Source organism: Sylvia atricapilla, chromosome 14 (assembly GCF_009819655.1).
Source record: "Sylvia atricapilla isolate bSylAtr1 chromosome 14, bSylAtr1.pri, whole genome shotgun sequence".
Lineage (NCBI taxonomy): Eukaryota > Metazoa > Chordata > Aves > Passeriformes > Sylviidae > Sylvia > Sylvia atricapilla.
Genome location: NC_089153.1, coordinates 10,595,445 through 10,618,749, shown reverse-complemented (window position 1 = coordinate 10,618,749; position 23,305 = coordinate 10,595,445). Strand labels below are relative to the sequence as shown.

General features: G+C 45.4%; 1 protein-coding gene across 1 annotated transcript in view; it reads left to right on the top strand.

The window, feature by feature from the left end:
* KLHL3 (kelch like family member 3) overlaps positions 1–23,305 on the top strand; it is a 45,150-nt gene that overhangs the window by 5,490 nt on the left and 16,355 nt on the right. Inside the window, exons 2-6 of the mRNA XM_066329063.1 lie at positions 2,417–2,533; positions 5,550–5,656; positions 10,627–10,748; positions 18,368–18,530; positions 21,099–21,208. Coding sequence (XP_066185160.1) covers positions 2,417–2,533; positions 5,550–5,656; positions 10,627–10,748; positions 18,368–18,530; positions 21,099–21,208 — 619 coding nt within the window. The remainder of the gene's footprint in view (positions 1–2,416; positions 2,534–5,549; positions 5,657–10,626; positions 10,749–18,367; positions 18,531–21,098; positions 21,209–23,305) is intronic.

The window sequence follows — 23,305 nt, the reverse complement described above, 5'->3', positions numbered from 1 at the left end:
TTTGGTCTCTGGCACTGGAGAGCTAATAAATAAATCTCAGCGGTGTGCTTGTTCTTATTAAAGAGCTCCCGTGATTTCTGTGTGCATGGCTTGATTTTGTGTCTGTGAGGTGTCTGTGAGGCTGCCCAGGGCAGTGTCCTGTGGTGATCCAGCTGTCCTGCCCCGGGAGCAATGGGAATTGCTCTCCCTGATGCTCCATTTTGGTTTCACTTTCTTTTTAATTATTTTTTCTTTTTTGTTTACTTTGCTTGCTTCCTGTACGTGAGCAGCTTTGGAGCCTGAAAGCTCCATGAAGTCACTTGTACTTCCAGAGCCTTTTTTTTCTGCTCTTGGCTCAATCATGCCACATGGGCAGGTTTAGCTGTTTAAAAATCAAGGGTTTATGCTGGGGTGTTAAAAGCTGTGGTCAAACTTCACTTGGCCTAAAGTTTCAGTGAGGGCTTTTGATAGACACAGCACTGAGGCTCAGCTGGGTTTGGCCATGTCCCTTGAGCAAGGAGTCTTCCTCACTGGAGTGTGCAGAGCTGGGGAAGAGCCAAGTGCCAGCACAGCTCCATGTCCATGAACACCTCTGGCAGTATGTGTGGCACAGGATGAATTCAGCTCTCTTCAGGGGTAGAAAAGCTGTTTGTGTCGTTGCCTGGTACCAGTCCCTTGAATACCAAACATTTAACATAAGGAATTCTCCTTTCTGATTTTTCTTCCTTTAATCCAGCCATACTAAGCTAATTGGATGATGACTGTAACAGAGTCTGGGAAGTTGTCCCTCTCACTGGGACATGTGCTGAGTGATGTTGTGCTCAGCCTTGTGGCTTCACTTATGACTGAAAACATTTCACTTGCTCAGCAAAGTGAAAGACTCAGACTTGGCTGTGTTTTTGCTTCAACCTTTGTCTCAGCACAAAGCTGGAGGCTGCTCAGTATGCAGGTGTGGATTTGAGCTATGTGCAGCTTGGCTGCTGCTCAGCCTCTTGCTTCTCGAGGAAGGACAGTGCTGCCCACCAAAGACTGCTGAGGGACAGAGAGCTTTGTGTGCTGATGGTTACAGCCACTGGCCAGGAGCAGGCAATGAGGAGGATGTAATGTTGGCCAGGGCTTCACACTGTCAAGGGGCTGTAAGTAATGAGTGTTCTTCAAAGGGAAGGACAAGTGTGTGTGTATATATATGTGCATGCATACACACCTTGACAGAAGCTGACAGAGTGTTCTGGGAAGGATCCTTCCACACTTCCCTCCTCTGCCCTTCTTCAAATATCACCTGCTGGTCACCAGAGAACCAGGATGCTGGGTTGTCCAGACTGCTGTTTTAACCCGATTCAGCCTTTTTGTCGTACCAGCCCAACTAAGAGGGGTGGTGGGGAGGAGGGGGCCAAGGTGAAGGAGACTGTCCTTTGGAAGGAGAAGCTCTGAGAAAGTCTCCAGTCAGGCACATGGGGTGATGGAGTTGCCTCCTGACATCTGCCATTCTCTTGGAGTTGGCTTTTGACATGGGCAACCCTCCTTAACTTGTCTTGTTTGCCTTTGCCTGCCAGGGGTTTGAGGGGTGAGCCTTGGACATGAGCTGAACAGGGACCTGCCTCAAGGTGCTGCTCCTTTCACAGGTGGGAGCCTTTGGCTCTGAGAGATTTCACAGGCTTTCAGATCAGGGAGGTAGAGATATCGACCTGCTGTCAATTGTGTGCAAAGAGCCAATGCTCCCAACAAAGTAATGAGGACATGTATGTGCCTTAGGCACCTGTTGGCCTGGTTAAACACAGCACAGAGCTGGGTGCCTCTGGTTTGACATTACCTATGTAGCTGGTGGTTCTGGTAGGAAAGATTTAATAATTCATTCCATATGTTTCAGTGGCAATAAATAGACCTATTTCTGAAATAGAAAGTAGCTTCAGTAAAGCTTTGAAAGCTGTGCAGTGAGTTTTAATAGCCCTTTTCTACTTGCCTCTAAAGAAGATACAAATCATGTATTGTGTGCTTGCCTTTTTTCAGATGGGACGTTGAAGGCTAAACTTCTTTTTCTCTGTATGAATGTTAAAAAAATCCATGGCACTCCTGTAGTTCCCAGTGCTGAAGTCTATTTCTATTCAGTGAGGCAATTATGTTCTGGCTTGAATTTCAACCTATACTACTTTCCTGGCCTGAAGCCTGTAAGACTGGGCTTTGTCCTCAGGTATTTGGCACTTTTTTCTTTTCTCCCCTGCTGGCTGAAATGTGGGCTGAGCTGGCTTTCAACATCCATGCAGAAGTAGCTGCATTTTTTGATGTGCTTCATGTGGAGAACCTAAACTGACTAACTGATTTGTGAGTAACTCTATGCTTAATACCCTGTACTGCAGTTTTAGGATGCTTGTTTTTAAAAGTGAATCAAACCTTCTGCTCTTTTTTTTTTTTTTTTTTTTTTTTTTGTCCCTGTTTTTAGCATTAAGCAGAGTTCCCGTTCCTCTGAGGCAGCTGAAGATGAAAAGGACCAGCGTACAGTGACAGTCAATCCCTCTCACATGAGAAAGGCTTTCAAGGTCATGAATGAATTACGGAGGTACACTTTTCACTTACTGGGTACCCTCTCTGGGTTAGCAGAATTGTGCTGATTGAGAGACGTAGGAAATAGTCTGTGCCATTTTTATTACAGCTAATGGTTGCATGTAGAGGACTAATCAACAAATAGAAAGCTAAAATATAGTCCTTTTGTGGTGGGCTGCTCTCCCCGATCTCAGATCTCTGTCTTCCCAAAAACATTATCTGAGCCATAGCCTTCATTTATAGATGGTAATTCATTTAGTCTTTCCCATTACTTACAGCAAATTCAGCTGTAAACTATGTTCTTAACTGAGATAAGGGTCTGAAACCCAATAATAGAACATTACAGACATTAAGACACCTACACATAATTACAGACCAAAGATTATTAATGTACTGTTCTTAGTCTCTTTAACTAGCAGCATCACTTAGTCTGGGCTTAGCACTCCGAAGGAAGGGGCAAAAAGAAAAAAGCAAGTACTCAGGAAGAATGTCAGCTCTCTTCTTGCAAATTGAAAAATCGTAATATTAGTTAAAAGAGAACACCTTGGTCTTAACACAGCTGTGTGGGTACAGTGAGAACAGAGGCTGAAAAAATATCTGTGAACACAACCTTGAAAACTGCTGTCATCACATCAGCAGTGTGGTGGCAGTGGTTCAGACTGAGTTGTTTCTTGGTAGCTTTTATCCCACAAACCAGAGAGAAGTTCAGTGAGCATTTCTCTGACTAGTTCATTAGACTTATTCACCCTTCTAGTTTTAAAAAGAATTCTTATGGAAAGTATGTGTTGCACTATGCTATTGTGGGAGCACCTGTGCTCCCTAACTGTTGAGGTGATGTGATGAAAGCAGGTAACAGCCTTTGCTCTTCTGCACACTCCAGGTAATCAAAAGATGCTGTAATAGCTACTTACTCTCCATGGATTTAGTAGTTTCCTAATACACACGTTCTCTAGTGTGGAGAAGGATTGGAAATGTTTCCTTCCACAGATAGCTGACAGTGATTCTCTGTTGCATAGGAACAAAATGGAAATACTGTAACTATTATATGAAGCAGGATATGTTGAATTTTTTTTTTTAACTTTTAACTGACATCCTTCTGGTCCTTTCTTTGTACTGAAAGCAAAGGATCTGAAACTAAAGGTTTGTGTAGCTATATTCAGAAATCTATTGTGCTATTATTCCTTTGTTAATTGAAGCATACTGGGAATAACTGGAGACAGACAATGTTTCTTAGTGCCTGTGGTTAGGTATCTTGTGCAATACTGAACAGATAAAGTATAGAGAAATGAAAGCTGCCATTAAGCACCTGTATGATGTTTTCATCTTCTGGGTACTCTTTTTTTTTTTGGTTGGCTCCTGTTGCTGTTGTGGAATGTACATTTTTCACATCTCTTGAATGTGCTCTGAACTTGGGATCTGTTAAGCTGTCAGCAATCAGTGTTAATAGGTGCCTTGAAATAATAGTTTGTCCCTTTACATGCATCCAGAAATCTTATTCAGAGGGTCTAGAAAAATCATGCTAAGCATTTAACCTATATACTATATAGAATCATGGAATTGTTTAGGTTGGAAAAGACCCTTAAGATCATCAAGTCCAACCCTTACCCCAGCACTGCCAAGGCCACCACTAAACCATGTCCCTGAGTGCCACTTAGGCTTTTAGTTTGCAAATGTAGATGAAATTAATTTTATGAGTGGTACTTTAGATTACTATAGCCTAAAGAGGAATTGAACAGAGCACCTTTTACATAAACTAAAAGAAATGAGGAAGCTTCCATTAAGAGACCTTTAAAGAGCTCCCCTCATTCCCTTCCCCCTTGCAAACTGGAATGAATGTAGAGTACAGACTGCCAGTTCCTACTTTCTTCCTGTTTTCCAACTATAACCCTCCATTTCACAGTCGTTTTTTCACATATTTCAATATGTGGAGAAGAGGCATGGCTGGTCCCTTAGAAGCTCTGTGTATGTTTATTTGATGATGCAGTTTCCTAAAGACAAAGTCCAGGGTGGAGATAAGTATTTCCAAAGAGAAGGCAACATCTAGATTTACAGACATTGATCCTTTTTCGGGCTTGACATTTGAAAAGAACACCCTTAGTTTGCATTTGTATGCTTAAGCATCTTAAACCAACTTATTGGGAGGCTGAGCACTTCTTGCTGTCGGCATCTGCGAAGCTCTGTGCAAACATTAACTAATGAATCCTCAAAGGACATACGTGGGGCGAGTAGAAAAGGTCACTTGTTAATGAAGTGACTTTTCCAAAGCTCTACAATGAGTCAGTGGGGGAGCTTAGAAGGTGGTGGTTTGTTTTTTTTTTTTTTTTTTTTAGTTTCTCTCTGGAACCCTGTTCTTTATCCCAGTGACTCTTAATCCCAGACTAATTCATGAGGTAAATGAAGTCCTCAGGCCCATGGATAAACTCCAGTGATTGATACCTCCTCTCTGTCAGATGGCTGAGGCAGCCTCTGCACTTAGCAGTGCCAGGAATTATTTTGGTGGCCATTTAATTGAGTAACAAGCATGGAAGGAAGTACAGAAATCCCTTCATTTTCCACTCCACCTTTTCCCTGTGGAAAGACAAAAGTGATGCTGATGTTCCCTTGCATGGCTGTTTCTTGCCTCACAGATCTACTAGAGCCTGGCCCCAAGTGGTGCCCAAATCTTTAATAAGCTCTTCTGCACCTTCTCCAAGCCCTGCTTGCTTGAGAGGTGAAGGAGCTGCTTACTCTCTGTTCTTTGGGCAGTGTGTATGCAGAATCCTTTGGCTTCCAGTTTTTTTTTTCCCTCTGGGGAAAGCAGAACCACAGGCAGGGCTGCAGCCTCAGGAGGATTCAGGCTTTGCTTTGTAGGCAAACAGTGATAGGAGCTGGTACTGAGGGATTAAATGAGGACCTTCCCCTGGGATTTGACAGAAGCTCAGGTGCTGTGTCTGTAATGGTGTGTCATCACTTTTTTTGAGCAGTAGTGATGTAGCTTTTTTGCCTGTCGGGGAACTCTGAAATGATCTTTGTCTTTTCTGGTGTTTCCCCAGCAAGCGGCTCCTGTGCGATGTGGTGATTGTGGCCGAAACCGTGGAGATGGAAGCTCACCGGGTGGTGCTGGCAGCCTGCAGCCCTTATTTCTGTGCCATGTTTACAGGTACTGCCTCTGACCCTAGACAGTGCCTGGGCTGCCATTGTGTCTGTCAGGAGCTGCAGCACAGGCAGGAGAGGGTTTCCTTGAGAGATGGGTCTGCAGTTTGCTGTATCTGGTGGATGACGCTGGGCATCCTTGACCAATTCCTGTGGGGTGGTTGTATGGCTGTGGGGTGAGTGGGTAGCATGTGGGCCACTGCAGGTTTACTGTGGGATTTGGCTCACTGCGTGATGGGTTAGGTTTTTTTTTTCCCCTAACAAGACCTTGGATCGTGAAAACATTATCATCAAGCACGTGTTCAGTGCCCTAAATGTTCGTGGTGCACATCAAAGAAGTTGGCACAGGAGTTGTAGTTTCAAGGCTCAGTCCTGCCGATACTGATTTGGCAGTCACAGATGTTTAATCTCCCATGGCACTTTTTTCTGCTGCCTGAAATAACACTGTTGTTCTCTTGATCCCAGTGTGTTTTAGCAGCCCAGTTTTTTAGGGTGAGTTGCTGCAGTCCAGTGTGTGTTTTGGTAATGACAGAAAGGAGGAGAAGGAAGAAGAGGACAAAATTCCTGCTCTAATCACTTGATCCTTGGAGCGGGTGCCCTCAAAGGCTCTGCCCAGATGGGTCAGCAAAAAAACCCCAAAGGAAGCTGTGTCAATCCTGAAGGGGGGCAATGAGCAGCTTATTGAAGTCATTCTAGCAAAGTTAGTGTGGTCAGAAACTTCTTAGCTTCCTTCCCTTTTTTTGCCCTCATTTCCAGGACAGGAACTGACAAATACAAAGAAAATGATTGTACACCTTGGTTGTTACTGTCCCTGAGCTCCAACATAAATGAGGTTCAGATTTTTTTTCCCTGTTTCATCTTCATTTGCTTGTGATCTGGGCTTTGTTTATTCCTTAAAAGCCTTGAGATTAGACCTAGTTCATTCATTTTGCTGGAAGCAGAATGCAGCATTTCTCAGGAAAGAGCTTGTAGTTAGTGAAGCTTTTTTCCCTTCTCTAATGGAGGTGGGGTAGAAAAACCTCAGGTGTAAAATGTGGGGTGAGATGTGACACTCCCTGTGGTCTCTGTATCAGTGTGCTGAGCTAAGCTGGAGAGCATTTGTGTTTTTGGGGCACTGGTGCTGTTCCCTGAAGTTGGTACTGGCTGTGGTGGCGAGGCAGAGGAGCAAACACTGCTCAGAAGCAGCTGTGTGAGGGCACCTCGAGCATGACTTGTGATGCTGATGAAGAGTGGAGTAAAGAAAAGCTCCTGGAAAAACCCTCTGATCCTTAGAGGTCATCTGAGTGGGAAGGTGGTGGTGCAGGGCTGCTCATGTTTCCATGCAGGAATTCTCTGGGCCGTGTAATCCCTCACTCTGAGTTAAACAGTAATCAGCTAACCCGTCATGTGGCTGGCTCTGGAGCTCCCCTGGGCTGGGTGACAGCCTTGGCAGCCGCCTGTTCCCTCCCCCTGACAAATCCCTGGGGGCAGAAGGTCAGGCAAAGACCAGCTCTCCCTTTGCTTTCTGTCTGGCTATCCCCGAATTCCTCAGGTCTGGGTCTCTATCTTGAGAGGACATTGTGTGTGATCTCCTTCCAGCTGCATGGGGGTTCCCCTGCAAGGGGACAGTTTAAAATCACAGCACAAGTTGGTTGTTGTAACTTGATTTTTTTTGCTCTGCACAGCAGTGATGAAGCCAAGGTTCAGCTGCACTTTAGGGGTATTTGCAGGAGCTGCTGGTGCACACTGAATTCCCACTGGAGGGAATGCAGTGCCAGCAGCCAGGAGTGAGTAGTCAGTGATGAGTGTGGAGCTGTGGACAGAGGGACCCACACTGAGACCCACTGCTTGCTCTGCAGGCTCTGTCACTGTCAGCTGGGCCTGACTTGGGAGCATGAATGACCCTGTGATGACCTTGGGGTCTTTCCTAAGCCATTGTGTGTCCTGTGGTTAGCCATTCCTCTGAAGTATTCTTGGAAAGTCTGAAAATGGGTAGGCATATTTTCCATTTGTATCTTCCACTGCTGAAGGAGGATGGGACCAGCACTTCCTCAGTGTCCCTTTCCATGCTGGCTTTCTGGAGCATTTTGGATGCTGGTCCACGATTCTCTGGGGGTGATCTGGGACAGTAATTTCTGTCCATTTAGAAGAAAACACAACCATTTCAGAGAGGGTGACAAATCCTTCAGTGACACTGCTGGGACTGCTCCTGTCAGATACCTTAGGAATTTTGGTAGTGTTGAAGCAAGAAGCAGAAACCTCCCTTGCAGGTCATATGTGCTACTTCAAAGCCCTCAGCCCATGTGTGAGAGGCTGTGGTTTTGTAATCTAATGCACTCACATTCTCCTTCAGCACATCTGTGACTTAGGAAACGGCCAAAGCCGTGGCTGTGCACTGGGAAATGCAGTGTGTAGGAGGCAGGGCAGGCTGCTGTGCTGGGTAATACACCACCGTGGGCTGATGCAGTTTTGGCTGTCGTTTATCTTGTGACAAAACAGAGCTCTGCTCTCTCCTTGCCCTGATGAGCAGAGGGGAGCAGTAGAGGCACTGCTGGGTGATGAGTGTGGTGCAGGAAAGGAACTCCTCCGTGAGGGGCTGGTGTCTGCAAGGTCTGTCCCCTACAGAGGGTCTGCTCACAGCCACCCTGCCTGTTCTGCCAGCCTTTGCTCCTCACTCCTGGTGCCTTGTGTCTGCCTGGCTGCAGCAGTGCAGGGACAGGAGCTGTGCAGTGCCCCGTGTGAGGCAGCCCTTACATGTGAGAGATGCTAGTGATTTGAATTGTTCTGTAATTAAGGTGTCAGGTAGGGCTGGAATCTGACTTATGAGTGACACCCTGGAAGTTGTGTTTTGTGGGGTTTAAGGTGTAGGGTTTTTTCTGAAGAGGTGTGAGATGAGATGCCGTCAATGATCCAGCACTCAGCTGCCCAGGAGCTGCTCCAGAGGCTCGCCCTGGGTCTGTGCTTAGAGGAAGGGGCAGCACCAACCCTGCCTTGGTTCACTTGTGGTGTCTCCAGGTTCTTCCTCATTCCACAGCACTGGAGATGTGTCCTCCTGGTGACAAGAGGGCTCCATCACGCCGAGTCAGAGCCTGTCTGACCCTGGGCACAGCCCAGGGGCTGCCCTCCCGGAGCAGAGGTAGTGCAGGCTGTTGGTATGCAGGGCTGGCAGCTCGCTGGTGGGCGGGGAAGCCCACACAGCTTTTATTTTTGTTGCTTGTGTCACATGGATGCCACGACAGATGAAGTTATCAGATTGGTGTCTCCAGGCTATTTCTGCATCGATCCCTGGCTGTGTGTGGCTGAGCCCCTCCTCACACCAAGGGTCAGGGCTCTGGGCTCCACATGCAGGGGCATTTGGTGGGTGCTGCTTACAGGCACCTCCAGCACCACAGGGCTGATGGGGACTGGGCTGTCCTCAGAAGCATCCTTTCATCTCTGGAGATGTTTGGGGTTTTTTGGGGGGAGAAAGAGTGTGAAGATGACATTTTGTCAATTAAAAAGTCCTACCTGCTTTGAAGGCCTCCCAAATGTAGGTCATTTATCCCTTTGTACTGGTACATTTATATTCATAGGCTTCTCTGAATAGCATTTTATTATTCAATTTTAAAAATTGAATTTGGAGCAAATATTATTTCAGTTCTTGGGATGCTGTTGACTGTTCTAACACTCATGGTCCCATCCCACTCCTATTAATTTGCTTCCTTATTCATGTGAGGAAAGTCAGCAAAGTTCAATTAGCAGGATCCAGGTTTTGCTCAAGCTTGGGCCCTCTTTAGCATCTGACTCTGTGCTGTGCACTTACTGTGCCCAGCCACGTCTTGTGGAATGCTGCACGGAGATGTAGGCTGTAATTACTTCTATAGGCTGCAGGAAATATTTTTCCATTTAATCCCACAGCAGTACTGAGTCACCAGATTTCTGAGAGTAGTGATTATTCATGCCCAGGTTTAAGAATTGGCATTTCTTCTTTGTGCTCTCCTTTGTTTAGCTTTGTTTTTCCACCTATCATTTTCTTTCCACTTGGGAGTTTGTTCTTTCTTCTCTGTGGAGATCCTGGTGATTAAATCCTGGGTGAGGTCACCCTGTGTGGGGATGCTGGAAGGGCTGTGGGGAGTCCTTTCTCCTCCCCACTGCATGTTTTTGTTCCTCTGATGTGCTCCTGTTGCTCCTGGGTGTGGAGGTGTGCGTAAAGCTCTGGGTCATGAATAGGCTCTTACACAGCTATGGGGCTTTACTTGTATATTCAGGGAGGAAATTACTGCTCTAGTTCCACGTGCTTTTGAGTTATGGTTCTGGAGAAGGGATACAGTTTGATCTAAAGGTGTGAGGTTGGGAAGGTGAGAGATGAGAACTGCATCTTCTGTGTGGATGCTTTGCACAAGGTGTAAGTGATGGATGGGTTACAGCAGGGTAATTTAGGAGAGAAGCTTGCTGCATGCTGGGTGTAACTGCTGGCCTGTGTGCTTGTTTTCCTGAGCAGGTTTCAGCCTCTTTCTAAAGAAAGAGAATAGCACTGCATTGCTTTCAGTGGAGGGTGTACCACAAAATACTCTAATGTAGCTGTTGTAACATACTTGTTCTGTCCATATGTGTGTGTATATATATATATAAAATAAATATTTATAAAAAATATGTTTCTTGAAGGCCTTCATGGGACACATCCAGAGTCTCTTTGAGTCTGTCCCTGTGCTGAGACATGAGGGACATACTGGCTTTTTTTTTTAGCCATTGTACTTGTTTGAATGCAGGTGAACCATGGCAGGTTCTTTTCTGTCAAGAAATTGAGTTTGTTGCATTTATTGATTTATGTTGTTTTACACCAGTGTCCTCAATCTTGAGTTGGTTTTTAGGTGGCTTTAGGAGGCTTCTGGCAATCTCACTGGTGGCTTTTCAGTGGTGAGGCAGTCTTGTAGTGTGACACCAGGACAATGTGCTGGATGTGTGGGGAGCAAGGCCCTGTGGAGCAAACTGTAACTGTCCTTTTGAAATGAATTGCAGGAGACATGTCTGAAAGTAAGGCCAAGAAGATTGAGATAAAAGACGTCGATGGGCAGACCCTGAGGAAGCTGATTGATTACATCTACACCGCTGAGATCGAGGTCACAGAGGAGAATGTGCAGGTAGGTCTGGTTCAGCAGCTCCTGTGGAGAACCAAGTGAAAAGCTTGAAACTCAAAGGCACAGGTTCTTCAGGGGTGAGGTATCTCCCCAGGCTGCAGAAAGTAAAAGGTTGAGCTTGAAAAGAGCTGCTTCCAGCCTCTGTTTAGTCTTGAGGCACTTCAGTGCTTTCCCCACGCTTAAGTCATGTTGCATTTAGCTTTTGTGTGGAGCTCTTATAACAAGAGCAGGCATTTGCCTTCCAAGAAGCTGTGCTGACTTGTGGGTCAGTCTGTCGAAGGTCAGAATAGACTGAAACAAGCAGTGAGTCAAATGTTTTAAGGCCATGGCAGATGAATGTGGCTGTTAGTTTTTAAGTTCTTCTGGGTAGTTTGAGTTGTTTCACAGAGCTTTGAGTGGAATACATTGTTCAAATGAGGACATTGTTCCTTTTTTTGTGTGTGTATGCTCTGTCCTGAATTTCTGAGAGGTAAATATTTGTTCAGAAGTGGAAAGAGTAATTAAAAGGCAGCCTTCAAATAAAGCAGGGTGCTCAGGAAGAGGGTTTTTTCAGTGTCACATGGCTGTGGCTGCTGGTAAAGCTCTTTCTTTGACTCTGCTTGTATTTATGGTAAGAAAAAGGCTCTGCACTTAGCCACTGATGTCTGGGAGGGATGCTGAGAGCTTGTGTGTGGACATGCTTTTCAGTTGGTCTCTTCTTGTTTGCAAGTGGCAGTTTGAGCCTGTTGTCTTCCTTGCTTTGACTTGGACATTGCCAGGAGAGCAAGTCTCTGTCACTGATGCTGCAGAGAATTTTGTTGACCTAATTAATGTGGCAAAATTAGATGGGTTCTGCTTTAAGTGAGGCTCTTGCTGTGTGCTCTTCTGCTCTGATCCCTCAGGCAGAGTGCAGGTTCTGGCTGACCTCCTGCTCTTCCCACAGGAGCTTGGACAAACCCCTGAGCTGGGCTCACTTTGCAGTCCAACCTTTGCCATCCTTCATGACCTAAACCTGTGGAGGCCTTTTCTTTCCCCTTCTGCCCTCTAGTTTTACAAATGTGACTGTTTGGTGTGCTCTCAGCCTGGCAGCTGTCACACTGAGTGTGAAGCCTGGTTCCCTGCATGAGGCTGAGAAACATCATTGAGGAGACCTTCAAGGTGCCATTGTGGCAAAGGAGCTGAGACTCAAACCCAGCTGTGGGCAGCTTGGGCTGGCTGTCTGCTGTGTGACCCACACCAGGGTCATCAGGAGCTGACGCAGCATCACTCAGTGGGGGGCTGAGGTGGACCTCTGGGATCTTTGCTGGAGGAGAAATGACATTTACACACCCCCAGGCTGGTTCCTGTCTCTGTGGGAAATATGGAGGCTATATCCATGTGCTCTGTGGAAGGTGTGCTCTGTGGAAGGTGTGCTTTCCTTCCACCCTGCTGGGCGTTGGGTGCTCCAGAAGCTCCCACTTGGCACGTGGGATGTGCAGAGTTTGGGATCCCATCTGCTGAGCTTGCCTTGGATGGGGTTGGGCAGTGGCCCCAGCTGCATTCCCAGGGGAGTGTTCTGTGCTCCAGCTGGGTGTGAGCAGTGCTGTGGCAGCTGGAGCAGGCTGCAGAGGCAGCTCTGTCCTGCCCAGAAGGTCTGTGAAAAGTCCAGGTGTTTGTTTTCCTGAGCAACTAGACAGGCATCTTTTTCAGTAAAACATAACCAAACATAACCTGCCTTCTGTGGCCAAGGGATTACAGGGAGCTAAAGTAGAACATTTTGGCTTTCATCTCTGACAGCAAGATAAAAAAATATAAGTTTTGAATACTGAGTGTTTTTTCCTCAGTCTAGTAAAGCAGGTCCTTTTACTGCAGCACTTATTTCAATATCCACTCTGTGATTAACTCTTCAGGCTAGAGTTAAATTAATTCATAGGAGCTAAAAAATGAAGCTGATCTGCTGCAAGATTAACTGACTAGTTTAAATTTTATTACATGTTTAAAGTGTTCATGCTGAAAATGTTTTATGGAATTTAATATAATTGTGTTGTGAAAGCAATAGAAAGAGAAATTTTCATCCTGTGTCTGGGTGTTTTACTCTGAACAAAATGCCATAAACAGGTTAATATTCACCTCCAGCCACAAGAAGAAAAGGTTGCAGAAGGGAATATTCTGTGATTTGTTGGAAAGTTTCACGTGAAGTGAAGGCTAAAAACAACAAAAATTAAACTCCTTATAGTCTCTTGTCTGAATCAGCAGTGTCAGTGTTAGAAAGAAGTGAGCAGCTTTGGTCCCTTGCATCACCCACCACATCCTCCTGCTGCACAGCTTTGGGTCACCCATCCATCCATCCCTCTGGAAGGACACCTCAGTAGTGCCTGTCTCTTCTGTTCCAGCAATGTTTCTTTGCAGCCCTGCTTGAGCACAGTGAGGCTTTCTCTTTTCCCAGCAGGTATCTCCTGGGCTCTCCTATTTCCTTGTCACATGTTCTGATTCTCTAGCTGGGCAATGGTATTTTTTGAAAGGAGTTCTTCAGACTTTCTCAGTAGCTGGAAGAAGCAATTTCTAGGTACAGGTGTCAGGTAATGTCACTGTAGAAATTATGAGAAGAAAAAAAAAAAGTTGCTCAGTGACATCAACTGAGCAGATGCAGCCAAGCTATCAAAACTTGTGAATAAATGAAAAGACACTATCTTGTCAGTGAGAAAAATAAGATGAGAGCAAGATAAAAGTGAGAAAAAGATGAACAGCAAAGGTACCATGAAGTGCAGAATGAATGTTCCTAAATGTGTTTGAATGCTGACCAGTGCCCTGCCCTTCACAACAAGAAGCCTTTTAACAACTTCTTTTGTTGTTTCTTTTCTAATAGAAACCTGTATTTTTTTTTTCTTTTATAGGCCTGAGATGGGCTCAGGAAGTGAGACTTTTTCTAAGCACGTATTTATGTAGCTGACTGTGCAATGAGATGACACAGAGTCCTTTATTTTGTTTTTTTATGTGAGGGAAGACGTGTTCAAGGGGCCAAGCCAGTACAGTCAGTTCCTGCCATCACCTATGTAGCGAGTTCCTGGGGGTGTTCTTCCAATTCCTTCTCAAGATTGTCCCAAATGTGAAGGCAAAGGGGATTTTCAGCTCATCCTGAGCCCGTGTGGAGGGAATATGTTCTTCTAACCCTGCTGGTGTACATGAGTGAGAGTTAGCCCAACAATGCAATCCTGCTTTATATCTATTGGAACTTCATTCTTAGAGTGGGATTTCAGGGCAGTATATTTGCAGCAGTAGGAGGGCTCAGGGATGATGGATGATAGAGAAGTTTTACCTGTGAGCATGTATTTGGGATTAAGCCTCCCACTTGTTTGGAAGGCATGGAGCAGAGACAGAATTTCTGTCTTTATTGCAGTCATGTAGTTTCAGGAAAATCCATCCTGGGATTTCTGCACCTCCTGCCTTCTGTTGTACCTCCTCTGTTGCATCCCACATTAAGGCTGGTTGTAAATTTTGATATGCATGGTATAAAGACCTCATTCATTTGAAGATGGAGCTAGATACATTTATTTAGAAGGAAGTTGTGTCATGCAATTTCTGTAAAAGGAAGGAAAACTGAAGTGAGTGTCTTGGGGAACTTCACAGATGCTCAGGTTCCTGGGTTGATCTCAATGGAAATCATAAACACACATCAGAGCACAGGGCCTGCTGCTCCCTACATGTGTGGGGTACCTGGTGCTTTTAACATATCAATTAGCTGAGCTTTTCAGTTAGGTCTTGCTTTTGCAGCTGAAGTGGTTACATTGCTGCCTGCTTTCAACTTTTATGTCAAACCTGCCAGCTCAGTGATGGAGAAGCTCTCCATAGTGTCCTTGAGCAGAGCTGAATGAAGAGATTTGGGAGCAGGCCCCTCCCTGTCCTGGGCAGTCCTGGGAGAACACCTGGACCTCTGGCTCTAGGCAGTGAATACAGTCCCTCCTCAGTGTGTCTCAACCAGCCTTTCCTATGACACTTCATTACTGGCAGGCAGCCTGAGAATTGCCCTCCCAATTAAGAAAGTCATTATCATTCAGGTTGTAATGATTCCCTGGAAAAAGTCCTGATTAACTTGATTTCACAATTAAGTTGCTAGGAATGATGTGCCACGGGCCACGTGTATGAGATGTCCTTGTGTACTGCCACAGTTTGAGATATGGCTCACACACAGAGAACAAAATCTGAAATCAGCTGTCTGCAGGAAGTAGATATTGAACCTGTCATCTTTGCAGGCATAGTAATTGTCATAAAAAATGTCTCAAGAAAAGAGGAAAAAAGCTTTGCTGGGAGCTGCATTATTTCTGTTTCAGAAGTGCTTCTTCACCTCAGCTTTCCCTGTGCACTTAGGAGTTCACAGCAAGGAAAGAGAGTTCTCTGGCAAGTGCAGTTTTGATGATAAAGGGTTTATAGATGCATCAGTCCATCTCTCTTCCCCCTGTTCAGTCCAAAAGCTGCAGCTATAGTAGGTGCAAGCCCAGGGTGAGGCAGAGCACATTTAAGTAATAAATTAGGTCTGTGTTTCTCCCTGGAGCCAAAGCTCCTTGCTGTGCCTGTCCCTGGGGTGCAGGGGTCCCTGGGCCATTGCTGACTCCTCTGGGTTGGGGACCCTTCCGTAAACCTGTAGGAAGTCTTTTAAATTGGCTTGGCCTAACCTGAGGAGAAAAGCTGAGGAGAAATCTGTGTTGTGCCTGATGCATGTCTTCACTTCTTTATTTCACTGTTTAACCAAGGGATGGTGTGTCTGAAGTTGGGGAAGGGAGCTCAGGAGGGAAGTTGCCAGTTGCTCCCTCATTTTCCCTCTCACCTCTACATGCTCTGTCCATCTCCTGCTCCTGACAAGGTTATTTGATTCCCTGGTGCTGTCACACCTTCATCTGCCTGGGCTATTTTACCTCAGGAGGGACATTTAAGTGGAAGTACTTTGTTCAGCCCATGTGCTGCCCAGGAGCAGCTGGGGTGTAATAAAGCCCAATTGCCACCCTTGCACTCAAAAGGCTAATGTAGTTCTGTCTCCACTGTTTGTGCTGTTTGTAGCAGCTTGTTTAAAACTGTAGTTTACCTGCCTTGCAAACACAAAATCCATTTGTTTCTCTGGTCACGGGTTTCCCTGGGCAGGTGTCTGGGAGCTGTCTCTCTGTTTGGGCAGATGTGCAGTCCCAGCTGTGGCCCTGGATGTGCAGCTGAGGCTTACAGGCAGTACTTTTATTTGGCTTCCAATTTGACCAAATTGTCAAAGCTGCTTATTAGCTTTCATACATCCCCTGCCTAGGGGAAATGCTCCTTTCCCAGTTTTGCAGAGCAGGAATGATGTAAGTTAACTTTTGGCCAAGGCTACCTGTAAGGCTCTGTCACAGGAGGGAATTAACCCCAGCCTCTGCAGTCCAGCATTAATGAATAAACCTTGTATATACAGAGCACTTTTGGCTGAAAGATGTTTTGAGTTTAGAGACATCAAAGGTCTATGGAAGTAATTGCACAGGCAATGTTTTGTAAAACTTGAAATTTGTATGGAGTCTGCAGAGCACAGCTGGTGAATTAGATGTTTTATATATATATATGTCTAGAAATACACCCCATTGATGAGGTTCTGGACATAAACTGAGCAAAGCAGTCAGTCTCAGTAGTAATAGCAGATGATTTTGACATAGTTTGAAAAAATGAGTGGGTTTTGATCTGGAGGCAGATCTGGTAGACAAGCCAGCTCTCACTAAATCGTTCATGGCTGTTGGAGTTCAAATATTAAGAGCCAAATCCAGATCCATGTGAGTAACTTGCCTGGATATTAATGGGATTGCAGTTTGGTCCTGCTGCATGTTTAGGCAGGGCATTTCCTCTTGTTATTTCTAAAGGAAACAGACTTTGTTCTCACGGAAATCCTTTGCTTGCTTTTTGCCTTCCCTGGTAAAAACAAGATGAGTGTTGAGACGTTCAGCTGGGAAATAAGAAAGAGAAAATCCCCTCATCCCTTGATAGACATTTAATAGCCTATTTCTGAGAAGTGTTGTGTGATAATGCTCCTTTCCTAAAGGTGAAGTGGTGTAAGGCTCCTTCTGTCCTACCTCTCAAGCCAGCACAGGCCATAAGAGCAGCGCTGGTTTGTCCAGGTCTATGTGGTGGTGGTAGTGAGTTCCTTTTGTTCTGGAGGCAATATCCCAGACATCAGAGGTAAGCAGCCCACCTGGACTGGCAGGCATGCATCCTGGAAGGATGGGGGTGCACAGAGGAGGCTCTGGCTGTCTGTAGCCAGAGATGGTTTGCATGGAGTCTGAGTTGGCTACCCAAAGCCCTTATGTAGCTCAGGTGTTCAGAAATGGTTCAGCTAGAAAGAAGGTGGTTCACATCTAGGTTTCAAAATCCTAGAGCATTGCTATCTTGACTTAATCAAAGCCACAAAATAATCTGCTCCTGGCATCAAGAGGCTTGGGCTAAAACAGGCTCCTGGGTTAATTGACCTCTCTTTTTATTGTTGCCTGTTGGGGTGGCTGCTTGGCAGCAGTCAGCCACTGTACAGCTGAGCTGGAGTAGAACACAGCAATTGCTTATAAAGACCTGGAGCAGGTTGTGAGTCCTGCCCTGGTGTGGAATGGGACTGTGGTGGCAGGGACTGGGAGAGAACATCTTTATCCCTTTGCTGCCATTGGGATCCAGAGAGGTGAATGCTGTTAACCTATTTGTTTTGTTTAACAGCTGCTTATTTTTTTTTTTTTTTTGAGTTGGCAATAATTTTCCGGAAATGTGTGCTCAGATGGTGAGCACAGATGCCCAGTTGGAAGGACATGTGTGAGGCAGCCAGAGACACAAAGGAGCTGGAATAAGGCACGTCTGCAGTTGCTGTTGGACATAAGAAAGGAAGTAGCTGATGTCACAGGCTGTAATGTCCTGATGAACTTTGTTTTCTAGTTCCTGTCCTTCTCACTGGCCTCAAAGGTGTTTTATTCCAGCAGATGTCACATTCATCATCCATTTCTGACTCCTTTTTCTGTGCTTAGTTGTGGAGGTACAAAGCAGTACCTCATTTTCAGATGCAGCCATGATCCACTAGTGTCCCCAGCATTTTGTGTAGGTGCAAATGAGAGCTGCTGATTTGAATAGTTGGACCTGTCTTTCCCAAGAGTCTTCCTGTCACCAAAACCTGCTTGAGCTCCTGGGAACCTCCTCTCTCACATGACTGTTTGGGCACCCTCTTCACAAGCCAATAAGGTTTCATTGGAAGTAACAAAGTCCAGGGTTTTGAGGACTGCTGGACTGTTACGGGCTTTGAATCTGATGGCAATGCTTATAAATAATATAAAGCCCTTTGAGGAGAAAAAAAAACAAAAAAAATCTGTGTGCAGGGCCTACCTGCAGCAAAGCCAGAAATTCAGGAGCATCTGTGATTGCTTCTGCCTTGTCCTCACTTTGCCTTGAGGTCTTGTGGGGAGAAGCTGTGAGAAGAGTTCCACTTATAGCCTAGTGTAGGATAGCCATTTTCATGTCTCAAAGCATGAACAGGGATCCTCTGCATGTGGGTAGAGCTAGGATTTGAACCTTCCTTGTCATAACCCCACAGGGTCGTGTCCCTGTCGGAAAGGGAATTGCCTCCAATCCATGCAAGCTGTGAATCCCTCCTTGTTGCTCGCTTTCATTCCTCTCTCGTGCCTTTGCAGGTTTTGTTGCCAGCTGCTAGTTTATTGCAACTGATGGATGTTAGAAAAAACTGCTGTGACTTCCTTCAGTCCCAGCTGCACCCCACGAACTGCCTTGGCATCCGCGCCTTTGCCGACGTGCACGCCTGCACCGAGCTGCTGCAGCAGGCCAACGCCTACGCAGGTGAGGGCAGCAGGGCTGGGGCTGGCCCTGCCTCCAGACACAGCAGCTCCTCCTGGTTGGTCTCTTCAGGCTTCTGGAATTAGAGCAGAAAGGGAAGGAGCCCAAGAACAGGAAGAAAGGGGCCCAACCTTTATTGGGTTCTAGGTTTCTGTGATGCTGCGAGTTGCGACATGTGGTTTGGTCGCATCACAGGAGGTAAAAAGCCTGATCCTCTGGATCTCAGCCCCCAAAACAGTTCCTGAGTGTGATTCTGGCAAGCTCCTGGTGTGCCTGTGCATCAGCTCAGTGTTGGTGTGCTGGTGTCCTCCCCATGGACCCTGCCCTGGGAGAGCAGTAGGCACTGCTGGGCATTTCTGTTGTGGGAATAAATGGCACTGGGCAAAATTAAATCCTTGGAACACTCAGCTAAAATTGCCATGCAGTCTGAGGCTCTGATCTGTGCAGCAATGGCCCCTTACCCCAAGGGAGGATAGGCTCATGCTTCCTTGGGAGTGAGTGTGTTTGGTTGCAATAAGTAGGTGCAGGCAATGGCTTTGAGCATTTCTCCTCTGCATTGTAAATGTAAAGCTTTTTCAGCCAGCCTCAAGCTCTGAATTCCCCAGCACTTTCAGTCTCCCCTGGCAGAGTTGCCCTTGACCTCTGCTTGGAAGAAGCTGATAGTTTTCTCCCAATTGGTTTTTCTGTTTTCTGATAATTTATATAGGGACACATACACCTGCTGTCTCCCAGAGCACCTGCTCTGTACTGCAGCTTTTTCCTTTTTAACAGTTTTGTTCTTAATTGGACCATAAGTAGGCTCAGTGGAATAAAAGTGTATCCACTGAGTCCTCCCCTATTCTTGTGCAAATAAAACTAAAACTTTTTTGGCTGCTCTGGCTGTATTATCCCCTGGAGAAAAAGGTACCCTGGAAGGAATGGTTAATTGTATAAAAGCTTGCTTGTAATATCTCATTATCCTTGTTTCCAGGCCCTGTTTAATCTTTAACCCAACAAGCAGTGCATTCACTCTATATTTATTTGGTTGTTTGGCAATTAGAAGGTCTGCTTTGTTGTTTTATTGGCCTTCATAAGTCCCAGTTAGTACAGCAGCCCATGTAATGTTAATGGAACTCCATTAATAAAAATGCCATTAAAATTCTTTTCACTATGTTGTTTATGTAACAGCCTTAAACCAAGACAGAAGTCCCCAAGCTCAAGAGTCCATGCATGCATGAGCTCAGTTACTTGAGAAATGCTGAGTTCTGGCCAATGGATAACTTTAGTAGGTGAAGGAGCCTTCTTGATGCAGGCACCAGCTCCTTTATGAAAATCAGTAAATATTCTTCCTTGCTTCCAACTAATAACAAAAGATCAAATACCTTTCTGCTGCCAGATGCAAGTCCAGAGTGAATGTATATGAGATTTTGCCCAGAAGTCAGAGTGCATCCAGCTTATTGTGTGGGGAGTGTTTCCTGCCTCTTAAGTATTCAAGACCAAAAGAGTTCATTAGATCATATATGTATTTCCAGCAAAACAGAGTATTAAACTTTATCCACATGCTGCTATTTTTAATCAGAGCTTTTGGCTTAGCTGTGGGGGTTTGGTCCTTAGTAGAGCAAGGAGGGTCTGTGACTGGGGAGTTCTGCAGCAAGAGCTTTGATGGGGGGCTGTTCAGGGGCTCCAAAAATCTCCTCTTTGGAAGTTATGCCAGCTCATGTCCCTGTGGTGCTGCTTTTTGTCAGGCAAAGCGCTGCAGATGTGAAAACTCAAGGCAGATCTTGCTGCAGAGAGAGCTCTTTGGATACAGGAGTCTGAGCTTCTCAAAGCTACAGAATTAGAACTTGAAAGAAGCTGCTTCAGATAAAGTGTCTGAGATTCATGTTTCTGTAATTCAGCCAAAGATTAATGGGACTTAGCAAATGACAGGTGAGATTAAATTGGCAGTATATGTAAGAAGTTCTTGCAAAACTAAAATTACTGCAACTGGCTAATGACATATTTGACCTAGAAATTATTTTTTAGAAAGTGATTGTTTCATGTGCCTTTTGGCTAGATATAAAGCTTGACAGATTTGATGGTGTTCAGTCATAATTCTTCCAGTTTGGGGTTAGATTCAGTGATGTGCTTTTTGTTTTCAAGAAGCTCCCAGAGTTACAGTATGGAGGGATCTGGAGGCAAAATAGGGAGGAATAGAAGTTTGTACAATTGCAGGTTTAAGTGGAAAGGGGAAAATTACTGGGAAGTGATTGCTGAGGTGGCCAGGTTATTTACTGCTTTGGACATTGGCTCTTGTCTCAGTTGTCACTTCTAACTGTATTTGCCTCTGGAATATTCTCAGTGGCTTTTCAGAAAGTTTAGTATCCTTTATGAAAGTATTTCATGGGGCTGGTGCTGCTGGAAATAACATCAGGTTTCTTTATCCTGCTCTGAGGCTGATTTCTGTCCGTGTCCACTCTCAGCTGCTGTGGGTCTGTCCTGGGTGCTCAGAGCTGTGCCAAGAGCTGTTCTCTGAATGCTGTGCTCCTTCCACTGACTGAAAACATGGATTTCATTATTATTTTCTGTTCCCCCTTTTCATTTGTTGAACAGAGCAGCACTTCCCTGAGGTGATGCTAGGAGAAGAATTTCTTAGCCTTAGTCTGGACCAGGTTTGCAGTTTAATATCAAGTGACAAGCTGACAGTCTCCTCTGAAGAAAAGGTACAGTAAATTGCATTAGCAAGAGTGAATGTAAGAATGCTGGATTGTTTCTAGATCTTACAACAGGAACTGTTATCATGGTATGCTCCTTCGGGGCCATTCTCCAACAGAGATCACGTGGAAAGGAAGATTAAAATAATGTGAATCCTAAAAACACATAAAAATGACCTTCACTTGGTTGTTCTTTGCAGGAAGTTATGACTCTCAGATCCATATCGTGCTAAAAGCCCTGGGGCTCAGAACCAACTGCTTTACCTCTCTGGAAAACCAGGAAACTCCCATCAACTGTTGTGTAAAGCATTTACTGCTTACTGTAAAACCTCAAAAAAAAAAAAAAAAAGGAAAAAAAAAAGTGAATTTCATTAGGCTGAAGAGGAATATTGGCTTCTGTAGCATGCTGGATAGAACAACTAAAGGAAGCCTGGAACTAAAAGGAAGGAAGGAAATATTTTTCTAGTATCTTCAGTATTTTCAATAATAAACGGGGAAAAGGCAGTGCTTGAGGTTGTTTTTCTGATTGAAACATTCTGCACGTGTTGTGTAGTCTGGAGTCCTGGGGAGGAGGATGACCAGTGTTTATGGAGCTTGGTGAGCTCCAGCCCCATTCTCTGGTCTGAGCTGCTTGTATGACCTGCTGCAGGGTTCTGGGGACAGGCACATGCCTCCAGTCCTTCAGCCCATCTCCAAATTGTCACTGTGGAGAAATTGTTAAGGCACAGAATCATTAAGGTTGGAAAAGACATTTAAGATCCTTGAGTCCAACCACTAACCCAGCGCTGCCAGGTCCACCACTAAACCATGTTCCTAAATGTAAATGGTCACTTGTGAGAGGCTGCAGGAGAGCTTGAGGATTCTGTGGTTTGTAGCTTCAGGGCCCTTGTTGATGCCTGTGTTTGGGTGGGCTGAAGCTGGACCTCGGTGTGCTGGTGCCGCTGGCTGGGCTGCACATCCTCATGTGTGCTCTCCTCCTGCTCAGCCTCTCTGGGCTGCAGACATGCAGGTGCCTGGGCCCAGAGGGACTGTAAAACCCCCCCAGAAAACCTGCTCCACATGAGATGTGGACAGAAGGATGCTCCCTGCTGGTCCTGGGCCAGCAAACTTGGAGACTCCTGGTGCATTTCCACTGGTGTGGAGCTGGCAGGGGCTGCGAGGTGCCACTGGGGCAGGGCCAGGAAGGGAAACAGCAAATGGCACAAACTCCCAGCAGAGTCACTCTGCCTGAGCCAAGCAGCCTGCAAAGGGAAGTGCAAGTTTAGTAACCAATTTTTTCCAGTCCTGTGCAGCATTGTTCAAAAGCTTTTATTGGCTTTGTGCCCAGGGGAATCAAAATGCTCCTTCCCTCATCTGAGCTTTACACAATCAAACCCAGTATTTCTTTAGCTGACTGTAAAAGAACTTGTAAAAGGGAAGATTGTTGAGAATGCAAGGCAGTGGAAGGAAATGTAAGCATAAGCTGTACATTCAAAACAAAAGATCTGAATAACAGGAGAGAGGCAGAAAATGGGAATGGAACATAAACATGAAATGTGCTGGAGTTCAAAGAAGTGCTGGAAATTGAGGACAGACTCGTGGGCTGCTGTTTCATGTTAACTTCATTACAGACAAGCCATTTTCCTCGCTTTTATTCTTTCTATCTGCTAATGTTTGAGATATATATTATAAAATAAATTACATAAAAGTATGTATGTGTGCATACCAGTCTATACATACACACATCAATCTGTGTGCCTGCATGTGCAAAATACTTCAGAAATCTGGCAGCTTAATTGTCACAGCCAGATTTCACAAGGAGTTTTCTTGCTCCTCTTCTGGCTGTGTCTCATACATGTACTGTAGCCTGTGAGCCAGGGCACTGCCATCCCTGGATTACTGAAGTGTTAAAGACAAGTCCTGCCAGGATCAGGGAGGGAGAACTGCCCTTGGAATGCCTCAGGAATTCTGTGTGTTCTTCCCATCCTCTGCCACCCAGCAACTAATACAAACTGGCTTAATAAAATACGTCCTTATCTTCACCAATTTTGGCTTATTTATACCCCTAGGCCATCAGGATGTCAAAAATTCTCTTCTTGCACGGAAATATATTTTAATTGTAAAGCA